Raw genomic sequence first — 12395 nt, 5'->3', positions numbered from 1 at the left:
CACCAGTAGACAATTTCTACCAGTTTTTACCTAATTCTAAATAATGTTAAGCATTAAACTGAATGCTTAATCATAATGACCTGTTTTACAACTACATGAAAGACATTTATTGAGTACTATTCATATCTATTTTATCTCATTACAATCTATGAAGAAATAGAAAATGTACATTAGGAAAGCAAGCTTAACATCTAGAAAACACTAATGTGATTTATCTACTTACACAACAGTTATTATCTCATTAGTATTTGTGGCTGATACTTTAACAAATGGGTTTCATAAGTCTTGGAAACTGCCCATTCCCCAAAAGAAAAAGATACAAGTAATAAAGAATATGTTCACCTATTCTTTAACGTATGAGCATTCCCAAGCACTAAGACTAACAATGCTGACTTCGTATTATGAGAAAGACTAACTACAGACAGCTAAAATTTTCAGACTGGTTGCAAGAATCAAACTGATACATTTTTAAAGGTAAGATGTAAATTATACATGTATATTGTATTTGTCTTATAAGTAAAATACTAAATTAAAAAACTGTACGGTAAGGGGGCTTCCCTGGCAGTCCAGTGGTTTAAGACCCTGTGCTTCCACTGCAGGGGGACTCGGGTTTGATCCCTGGTCAGGGAACTAAGATCCTGCATGCCATGCGGCATGGCCAAATTAAAAAAAGAAATTGTCAGGTAAGGGAGTGTTCTACATCAAATTATTCTTAATCCCTTTATTAAATTTCTCTCAAGGGACCTATCCCAAGATTATAACTAAATTATAAAGATGTAGAACCATAATGTCTATCTGCCATAAAAGATGGAAGAAAAGGCGTATGTCACAAGAACAAAAACTTGCCTATCTGTATTTCAACCAAAAGACCTCACAATTCAAAAAAAAAGTTTTTATATATCAAATATGTTAAGCCCAAGAGGAAAAACGTAAAAAGTCTTATAAAATTATCTATTAGCTTGAGATATCAGGCTTCCTATGTAACACGTTTGTGTGTGTTACTAACCTGCTGAATAAGGTAGGCATCTTATAATAAAAAATAAGGCACCTCACATGTGAAATCACTAGGTAAAAACTCTTTCTACTGCCCTTCCAATATCCCAGAACATTATACTATATATCCAGCTTAAGAGAATCTAAAGAACTCTTCATTTTCCCATCATCTCCAACTTTACATGCTGAGAATTATTTTCTTAGCAATCTTTCTTTTTTGGTCATGCCACGCAGCTAGCCTGTGGGATCTTATTTCCCTGACCAGAGATCGAACCCAGGCCCTCAGCAGTGAAAGCACAGAGTCTTAACCACTGGACCACCAGGGAATTACCAATTTTCTTAGCAATCTTTAGTTAACAAAATCAACTATTAAGCAGACACTTATCAAAAAAAATTAATTATATTAAATACTTTAAAGATTTGAAAATATATGCCAGTTTTTATCAACACAAAGCCACCAATTAGGTTTAAAAATAAACCTTTGAGTCTTAGACTTTTCAAAACCAACTTTCTATTATAAGCCATATAATGTCTTCTTGAGGTCACTACCAGACACTAATTTATGTTTTATAATTTCATCTAAGTCTCATAAATTGGCTGGAAAGGGCAAGCCTGAAGTAGCCAAACATGTTTGTAAAGTAATAAAATTTTAGAGTAAGCCATGTGAAATCGCCAATATTTAACCATACCTGACCTACAAGAATGGGAAGTTCATATGGCTGAATTTTTTAGTTATTATTATTTTTTAATAGAAGCATAGTTGACTTACAATATTGTGTTAGTTTCAGGTATACAGCAAAGTGATTCAGTTTTGTATATATATATGTGTATATCTCTGTGTGTGTATATATACATATATATGTGTATATGTTCTTTTTCAGATTCTTTTCCATTATAGGCTATTACAAAATATTGAATATAGTTCTGTGCTATACAGTAAGTCCTTGTTGTTTATTTTATATATAGTAGTGTGTATCTGTTAATCCCAAATTCCTAGTTTATCCCCCGCCCCTTCCCCTTTGGTAACCCAACTTTGTTTTGTATGTCTGTGAGTCTGTTTAGTAAATAAGTTCACTTATGTCATATTTTAGATTCCACATATAAGTGAGATCATATGGGGACTTCCTGGCAGTCCAGTGGTTAAGACTCCACATTTCCAATTCAGAGGGCATGGGTTCAATCCCTGGTCGGGGAACTAAGATCCCACATGCCGCCTGGCGCAGCCAAAATATTAAAAAAATAAAAATTAAAAAAAATAAGTCATATCATAAAACATTTGTCTTTGGCTTACTTCACTCAGTATGATTATCTCTAGCTCCATCCACGTTGCTGCAAATAGCATTCTTTCATTCTTTTTTATGGCTTAGTAATATCCCATTGTGTGTGTGTGTGTGTGTGTGTGTGTGTGTGTGTGTGTGTGTGTGTGTGTGTGTGTGTACACACCATATCTTCTTTATCTACTCATCTGCCAATGGACATTTAGGTTGCTTCCACGTCTTGGCTATTGTAAATAGTGCTGCTGTGAACACTGGGGTGCCTATATCTTTTCAAATCAGTTTTCTCCAGATATATGCCCAGGAATGGGATTGTTGGATCATATGGTAATTCTATTTTTAGTTTTTAAAGGCGCCTCTATACTGTTTTCCATAGTGGCTGCACCAATTTACATTCCCACCAACAGTGTAGGAGGGTTCCTTTTCCCCACACCCTCTCTAGCATTTATTATTTGTAGACTTTTTGATAATGGCCATTCTGACTGGTGTGAGGTGGTATCTCATTGTAGTTTTGATTTGCATTTCTCTAATAATTAGACATGTTGAACATCTGTACGTTGGCCATCTGTATGTCTTCTGGAAAAATGTCTATTTAGGTCTTCTGTTGTATGGCTGAGCTTTAGATAAATGCCTGGACAGCTTAATGAAAAGCTCCCTTCTGGATCATTTCTGTTCTAAATCAATTACTAATGGCCAAATCATAGTCACCTTTCCATTCTTCAAAGAGGAAGGGTTCCTAGAAGCTGCAAAAGAACAAGAGTTGGGAATGTGGCACAAAATTGACAACACCCTGTAATACAGCATGACATATTAGAAAGAATAACATTCAGGACAAAAACTTACACTGGTTATTCAACTTCCTAACCTTCAGGCTACATGAACCTTGGAAAGGTTAATTAAAGTAGTCATAGAGTTTAGAAGAGGCCCTCAAGAGACTATTATGTCAAACTGATAGAATGTGTTTAAAAAGCCAGTTAGTTATATATATATTATATGGGTTAGTGTCAGCTGTTATCACTGCTATTATAGTATTTACGACTAGCACAAAAAGAACAGTAGCCAATGACTTAATTAAAAAAAAAATCAATATACTATGCAATAAATTACCCTAAAAAGAATCAAGTTATATTAAAAACCTAAATACTCTTTAAAAAAGCGGGGGGCATCTCTGTAGAAGTACTAAAATGGGTTATCTTGGAGGCCACACTGGGAAAACTGGCAGATCTGAATCTGGGAAAATTGGCAGATCTGAATAAGTAAAAATATAAATTCTTAATGGCAAAAGCCACTAAAGCACAGCTTTTTAAAGAATGCCTGGGAGAAAACACAATATATAACAGGAACTTACCCATAAAATGTACACATTTCCAACATCGAAAACTACATGGGCAAAAAATAAAATAGATAATAAACAGAACAAGGGGCTAACAGCCAATAAACTAATTTAAAAGACACTCCATATCACTAGTAATCAAGGTTCAGAAAACAGAGAAGACAACAGCTTCCTTCTATCATGTTTATGAAAACTTACAGATGAGATTAATAATAATCCAGCCAGTCAATCTATGAGGAAACATCACCTTAATGTATTAGCAAAACTATGAAGTGGTCATTCAAAAAGCATTTTTGGAGGACAAAATGGTACATTTTGCTATTAGCAAAATTTTCAATATACATGCCTTTGATTCAGCAATTGAACCACCAAGATTTATACTAACAGAAAATGATTTACATAAGGACATTAACTCTTGCTTTTTTTGGGGGGGGGGTGGTAAAAGCAAAAAACAACTTTCAATAATTTCAACAACTTCTAATTATAATACACCTATACGGAGAGGTATCATGGGGTGGTGAGAAAAAATGAGGTTAAATCTGTATGTGCAGACTTGAAAATGTCTATGGTATCTTAATTAACTGACTACAAAAATCACAAATAAAATGTATTCCCAATTTTTGTAACTTAAAAAAGCACACATATTCTTTATAAATTCAAAGAAAAAAAATCTAAAGAGACATCTCTTAAATGAGACTTAAGCTGGGGTGGGCAGATAAGCACACCTAGATACCTACACTAAGAGGAAAGGTTCACTTTTTACTTTATGTAACTCTGTATCATTTCACTTTTTATATTAAGCTTTGTTACTTTGAATTTGGGGGGTGGGGAGCTTACATAAAGTTATTTGGCTCAAAATATAAAGCACTAACAACCATAATCCCTAAGCATTCATTCCATGGCATAAGAATAAATTCCTAACGCTGGCAAAAAAGCAAAACAAAAAAAGAAATCCACAGGTGGCAAGATTAATTTTAAACTTCTTCCCTATATAAATTTTCAAAAATTTCAAAAGCACAAAAAAATTACAAAGTAACAGTAATATCTTAATTCCAGACCATGATTCTCATTAATTTTAAAGAACAAATTTCACCAAGACTGAACCATAAAACAGAAAGTGAAATAAAACACTCTGTAATCATCAATTTCCAAATCATTCAATAAAGTTTTGTATACAACTGGGGAGGCGAGCCATAAAGATGGTCCAGGAACTGGACAGGATCTTCCCAGATTGAGACTGAGGAAAGCACACTGTAACAACACCCTCAGCGCTCCAAGTTTTTCCTTTAAACTGAGCCTTTACATTAACAATAACTGTCTGAACAACAATTTTTAAAATATGAAAAGCACTACTCACAGAAATGACCGCCACACATGTGGCACCCTGACACAATTAAGTTTATAACATGCTTTGATTTAGCAAAAGCAGAAGGATGCTTGCTCTAATTACCTAGAGCAAGAATTAAAATCTAGGCAAAATTTTAGAAAGTGAGTTCAAGTTGTTAGGAGTTAAAGTCCTACAATTTGACTTTCTAGCCTAACATCTACAATTAACTCAAAAGAAAATTTACCATTAAAAAAATTATGAAGAATAAAAATGGCAAGTAACTAAATGAGTTCATGTGCAAAGCACTCAGAACAGTGTATGGCACAAAGTACATACTGTTAAGTGTTTTTAGATAGCTGTTTCATCATTAAAGATTGACCCATGTTCCCAGTTCTCCTACCCCAGCCTACATAAATTAGGTACAAATGAGATTTGAAAATCTCTTTCAACACTATCAAGACAACTCCTTGTGAGAAATACATTTTAGCATATTTGAGCTCCTTGGAGGTATCAGTTTCTTAAAAATCGAAAATCAAATTTTCTATCTCCAACAAACTCATTATGCTTCTATTTGACAATTATTTCCAAGTTTCTTTTTACATAACAGCAGGCATGTTAATCAAAAACAAATATAAAAGACAGACATTCAAGACCTACTAAGTGTGAAAAAAGCAAGATACAAAGAAGCAGTAAAATTTTTATTTTTTTAAAAGAGAAAAAAGGAAGAGCCTGAGAATATGTAAACCATGAAATGTGGTTTTCATCTCTGGGCAGTGATTTTGGTTTTTTCCTTTTAAATTTTTCTGAATATTTCTAGAATATTCAAAAAGGCAGTATGCTAATATTTCATATTGTTACACAGGAACTATATTAATGATCACTACAATAAAGGATAGCTACTAATACTGTACAAAGATACTGAGGAAAAAGCACAAGGCAAAACAGCAAAAAAAAAAGGAAAATAATGACCAACGTCATATAGTTGTCTCCGCCAGAATCTGTGCAAAACTCAAATGCACTATCGTCTTTAGTTCTCACGTTATTTTCACTTTAGTCATTAAAAACAAAAAAACTTGACCAAGGCTACAAACCTAAAAATGGTAGCATTGAGACATTAATCCCAGTTCTGGCTCCAAAACTCAAGCATTGCTACATTACACAGCCATTACCAACAGAAAGAATGGAGAAAAGGAATTAGATTTATTCTCTAACAGCTAAACAGATTTTCCAACAAGAATATTTATTTGAAACAAAAAAATATGCACACAAGAAAATAAACTTGTAAATACATACCTCTACTTCATCTCCTTCACTAATTTCTTTTTTTATATCAGGTGGTGGTGGTAATCTAACTTCATTAAATGGAACCTGGCGTTCCGGTTGCCAACTGAAGGATTAGAAAAGGAATTAACAATTTTAAAATACATTATTCTAATACCCCTAATACAGAAGCTATGTAGTCTATGCTTAGTACTGTATATTTTTCAAATCAATCATTTAGCTGTCCCCAAAGAAAAACAACCTCTGTATTAAATCTTTTTCCAAGTAGTTTGCTGAGGTAGAACAGATTTTGCATGGCTCTTGGTGAAGTTTATAAATAGTTAACATCATTGACAATTATACATTGCTTCCAAATTACTCATCCTAAGGTAACAGTGCATACATTATTCTGCAAATGAAGTAGGGTAAGTTCAGAGTAACGAACTGCTATAGTGGGATCAACTTATTACAAACACTTTTACCACTCAATGATTTATTAAGGAACACAATTTCAGAGATTATAAAATATAAGCTGCATAATTTCTTAGTGTACATGTTCACAGAAATATAGAAAACTACTCAATTATTCTGAATAGCTAAATTATGAAAGGATTTAATTTTCTTACACAGAACTTCTTTTCTACAATGAACACATACATTGTAATTAAAACCTAGAAAAAACTTACTTTTAATCTTTGTAGCAAATACGAATGTGTTAAAACTACTACTTGAGCTGTTGCTTAATTTTTTGTGGGTTGTATTTTATAACTAAGTTGATAAAGCTAAAATGCTTTCCTACTTTAAGTTCTAATAGGTCATTCACATGCCTGGGAGGTAGAGCAGCACGTAATATACTCCTATGGCTCCCCTGTGCCAACGCTGGGCAAAAAAGGAGACAAATAAGACATTTGAGTGCTTTCTTTCATCTTTACTGTCTAAATGGCAGCTGCTAAAAGACAGAAATCATCTCAACACTTGTTTCTACAAGAAACAGCTGTTGGGCCGATATCTATTCAGGCAGTTACAGAAGCAGCATAAAAGTGAAAGTTAACCAGTTTTCTTTTCTGACCTTCAATTATATAGTGCTCCTTTATAACCCTTCCTAACCAAGCCCAGAACACAGTCTTTAACGTTTTTAGCACAACTTACCTAACCTTTACAATATCTATACAACTTTTTATTATTCCTTATGAATAATCAAGCAATTAAAGACAGCCTAATACTTATCTACAGCATAATTTCAAAATTCTGCGTTTTTAAGAAGTAAGCATATTATAATCCCATTCGTGCCATCTATTTTTGCAAAAACTACTTACTGATTCACGTCCACATGTGATTTGACAAAGAAAGGGGTCATGGAAGAAGTGCCAAGTGAATTGTGAGCAGAAAACCAGGTGAAGTCACCAAAAACTAAAATTATTTGAACTCAAAAAGATAATCAAACCAAAGACCCCCACCCCAAAGCACACTCATTTTCCACTGGCAATAGAAACAGCCAAAAGCAAACAGTTTGGCACTACCAATCTTCAAAATTAGGATCTCTATCAATAAAAAAATAACTTACTTGTTCTCAAAAACAACTGTGAGAGAGTCTTCATGAACATCTTTGATAAATCCCTATAAAGAAATTAAAAGGAAATATTCAATTAAATGTTACATTAACTCTAAACCACTATATTAGAGCTACAAAAATGACATGGAGTACTAATAATAACCCAGAGCTTGGAATAGGCTAATCTGGGTTTGATTTCCATCTCCATCATTCATGAGCTGTTTGACCTTGGCAATTACTTAACCTCTCTCTTTCATGATTACAAATGACATTAAATGACACTGTACTACTGTCAATCAGAAGAGCAATGTTCTCAACCTTAGCCAAATGCTTACACACTCTGAACCACTTGGTACTCAGCAAAAACTTTTCTGAAACGTCTTTATCATACTACACTCCATAATGCACACTATAAACTAATTAAATACACATACTTGCAGTACTTGGTTAAAACATGGCAAAAATGAGTACATCTGTTTACCTCATCTACCTCCCCAAATATTTAAACACTATGTGTCAGATATTATTTTAAGCAAATTAACAAACCAAAGACTAAGAAACAAACTGACGGTGGAAAAACCAAAAAGCAAACAGATCAGCACTGCCACCCCAGAAAATCTTTGGAACTGAATATAGAAAGTCTTATAGAGGAAAAGGTAACCAATGAAGCTGAAAATAAAATCATTTTATTTTCAATCACCAATCACAGAATGTATATAAGTCATGTATCCAGTCTCTCAGTACCCTCCTCCCACATTTGCTACTAAATTTTATGATTCTGTAATTTGGCCTTGATCTCTCTCCAGCTAGAAATACCTGTGATCAACTTGTGTATTATGGGAAATTTCAATGCATATATCTTCATGTGAGGTCTAAAACTCAAGATACTTTCAAGAATGCTATAGTTGGGGTTTCCCCCGGTGGCGCAGCGGTTAAGAATCCACCTGCCTGCCAATGCAGGGGATGTGGGTTCGATCCCTGGTCTGGCAAGATCCCACATGCCAGAACAGCTAAGCCTGTGCACCACAACTACTGAGCCCGTGTGCCTAGAGTCTGTGCTCCACAACAAGAGAAGCCACCGCAATGAGAAGCCTGTGCACCGCAAGGAAGAGCAGCCCCCGCTCACCGCAACTAGAGGAAAGCCCGTGTGCAGCAACGAAGACCCAAAGCAGCCGAAAATAAACTTATAAAAGAAATATAGTGGCTGCCAGAAAATTTAAAGTAGCTCTTGCCTTGCAATTCTGAAGACATTTTTTGTTCTTCTTTCTCCTCCCAAAGCTAAAAACTAAGAGCTGCCAACTAGTTCAAGTTGTGATTATCTGATCATGCTACAACAATGACTTCCTGGCCAGTTTCTCTATTTCTACTAGTTCATCCGCACATCTACTTTCAGCAATCATTTTGGTCAGCACTTTCATAGTTATGCTACCAGCAAATCCATCTCTATTATACCCTTGCCATTTGTAAGGACTATTTTCATAACCTGAGAATTACCAAATTCATGAATATCAGAGTAAAACATCTTTCCATCACAGATTAGTCATTATTTATACTTTCACTAACATTTTCTAGTCCTTCACAAACAATTTTCATAGTTTGAAATGTTTCATTAATCTTTATCATTTCTGTATAATTTATACAGCGTAAGTGCAAATGAGAGCTCCAAATCACTGGGAAATTCTACTCCTCGTTGTAATAAAAAGGTTTTTTCCTATCTAAAAATCAGTGCTTATACTGCTCCCCACCCCCACTTTACATCCACCACAAACATCAGCATCATCTTTGTCTGGGTGCACACACTGTTCACACACTTTAAGAAAAAATACAGCTCTGGAACCTACTCTTATTGCTAATATCTTCAGGCATCAGATTAAACAAGCTAAAAACTTGACACCCAAATAAAGTATTTGGACTGTAGTGAATAATCAGAAAACATGTTCTAATCCCCAAACCCTAGATTCTAGGGATAAGAGGTTTCTAATGGCCAGATCGCTATAAAATTGATGCATTTGATACAGGACACAGTCAACACTTTTCAATTCACCAGAATAATGGCAGGTCCCTATATACTCAAGAGATGGCAAACGGCAGGGTTATGTCTTTGCCAAAATGTTTGAGTCAGGAGACACCAAATAACAATGGCAGCATTTTCCTGCACATGGTGTGGGTGGAGGGCGGGAGGGGGGGTAGCTTTATGACTAAGTCTCCATAACTTCTGTCTTTCTTGTTAGTCCAACCTTCGGGGAGTTGGTCTCTTTTCCTATTCATACTCATCTGGTCCAGAACCTGTATTTCTTAGAATACTCTGACATTTCTTTTTCTTCTCCCCATACACCTACAAACATGGAAGCCCAAGCCATCATAAAATGGTCCCTTAATTTGTTCATTCAAAGCCTGGTATATGTTTACACTTGAAACTCTTAACTATAATTTAAAATTATAGATAAGTAACAAGGCACTTTAACATATTTAAAGTGTAATCAAAATATCTTAGAATGCTATCCCTGACAAAATAACAAACAGCATCATACAATAAAAACCCAGGAATGCCAAAAATGATGTGTAAACTAGGAGTAAGGGAAGAACAGAGGGAATAGCAAGAATCTCTGAGCCCTGGAAGCACTAACTGAAGAATTTTTTTTTTTCAAAACCAATCTAGCCTAAAATAAAACTTTAAAAAGAAAACTCAAAGATTCAGTAAGGTGGCAAGTTAACCAAATTAGCTTTTCTAGCTAAAAATAAGCACTGGAAAATAAAACAGACAAAAAAATATTCTACTAACAGCAAGGTCCTAGAAATGCGCTCAACAACAAAAAAATGTACACGACCTACGTGCAGACATCTGAAACTTGACTAATGAATAGAAATAAACTATTTAGGGAAATGTAAAGCACTCTTGATATTTTAAAATTTTCAACATGCCCCTAAATGGGATCCTACTAAAACACAAAGGAATGTGTAATTCTGTTGAGGGAATAGGAGTTAACCTTAATAAAATTACATCAAAGCCTATCTTAAAAACAAATAAGAAGGCATTCAGTAAGGCAACTTTTAAATGGGGGTAGAGAATAATGAGAAAACATTATCCGTACCAAACACTGAAAGTTATTTTAAAGCTACAATAATCAGGACAAAAAAGACAAGGTGCTTGGCAATTTTGAGGTGGGAGCTTCAATGGCCTGTGGAAAGAACAAGGTGCATTCCAGATATCTGCCTAACTTAAACACACATTTTTGAAGTTACAGAACACTACAGCTGAAAAGAATGTTTTTCAACTCGATGAGGGTAGTCACAGGGAGAAAAAATCCTATTGATAAGCAATAATACACATGGTATCGATGAACTTCAAGAATTGAAAGAATGAGATTATAAATACAGTCAAAAGTCAGAACAGATGGCTGTGGGAAAACCACTCCGAAGAGAAACATTATTTCTTCTACAGACCTTCCAGATTCCTCATTTTAGAGAAAGAGAAGCTGAAACTATATACATCTATTATAGCCCCAAAGTTTTACTCCCTAGGAGATTGTAAACACTGAATTTAAAACCTCATCTTCTGGGAGTTTCCTGGTAGTCCAGTGGTTAAGAATCGGTCTTGCAATGCAGGGGATGATGGTTCAATCCCTGGTCTGGGAACTAAAATCCCACATGCCTCGGGGCAACTAAGCCCACACCAGGCAACTACTGAGCACCACAACTAGAGAGAAGCCCAGGGACCACAACGAAGACCCGACACAGCCAAAAAATAAATGAATGTATGTTTTAAAATAATAAATAAAACCTCATCTTCTGTCTGGAACTCTTTTCAATTAAATCATTATCAATTAAATGACAAAATGCTTTTGCTAATTCACGGTTTTAAACTCTAAAAGGTTACGTCTGGCAGCAACACTATTATGAAGAAATAAGGCACCATTCCTAAAAAGCCTATTTAAGGCAAAGTCCCAGAACAAAATATCAAAATCTAATTTACAACTGGAAAGGCAGCTACCTTGTTTAATATACTAATCAATTTATCAGAGGCTTTGCTTAAGTGATGGCTGAGCAATCTACAGAGATCCATGAATCCCTTTGAGAACATTCCCACTAAACTCATTAGGAACATATCATCCTAGTCTAAAAAAATTCCTTTGAAAAGTATCATTTCAAATTCATCTGCTACTTCAGATTTTTCAAAAATCCACTAATGACCTCCCATTATTACAATTCATTACAACACTAAATTCACATATCTTACAAAGGGGGAAGTAGAAACTTAAAAAAACTTAATACTGGGACTTCCCTGGTGGCGCAGTGGTTAAGAATCCGCCTGCCAATGCAGGGGACGTGGGTTCGAGCCCTGGTCCAGGAAGATCCCACATGCCGCGGAGCAACTAAGCCCGTGAGCCGCAACTATTGAGCCCGCACGCCGCAACTAATTAAGTCCATGTGCCTAGAGCCTGTGCTCCGCAAAAAGAGAAGCCACCGCAATGAGAGGCCCACACACCTCAACGAAGAGTAGCCCCTGCTCGCCGCAACTAGAGAAAGCCCGTGCACAGCAACGAAGACGGAACACAGCCAAAAATAAATAAATTTATATAAAAAAAACCTTAATACTCAGCAAACTACTACCAGAAGTCAGACAGCCTGAATCCTCAAAATGAGGTTCAAAGTGGA

The 12395-nt window shown here is 35.2% G+C and overlaps 1 protein-coding gene across 6 annotated transcripts in view; it reads right to left on the bottom strand.

The window, feature by feature from the left end:
• The window catches only part of FXR1 (FMR1 autosomal homolog 1), a 57551-nt gene that overhangs the window by 32524 nt on the left and 12632 nt on the right, over positions 1-12395 (bottom strand). For all 6 annotated transcript variants that reach the window (XM_049710652.1, XM_033403092.2, XM_049710651.1 and 3 more), the window contains exons 2-3: positions 7752-7804; positions 6221-6314 (exon numbers count right to left, since the gene is read on the bottom strand). In XM_049710652.1, the coding sequence (XP_049566609.1) occupies positions 6221-6314; positions 7752-7804 (147 nt within the window). The remainder of the gene's footprint in view (positions 1-6220; positions 6315-7751; positions 7805-12395) is intronic.

This window comes from Orcinus orca, chromosome 5 (assembly GCF_937001465.1).
Source record: "Orcinus orca chromosome 5, mOrcOrc1.1, whole genome shotgun sequence".
Classification (NCBI taxonomy): domain Eukaryota; kingdom Metazoa; phylum Chordata; class Mammalia; order Artiodactyla; family Delphinidae; genus Orcinus; species Orcinus orca.
Note: the sequence above shows the minus strand (reverse complement) of the source record. Positions and strands in the feature narration are given on the sequence as shown.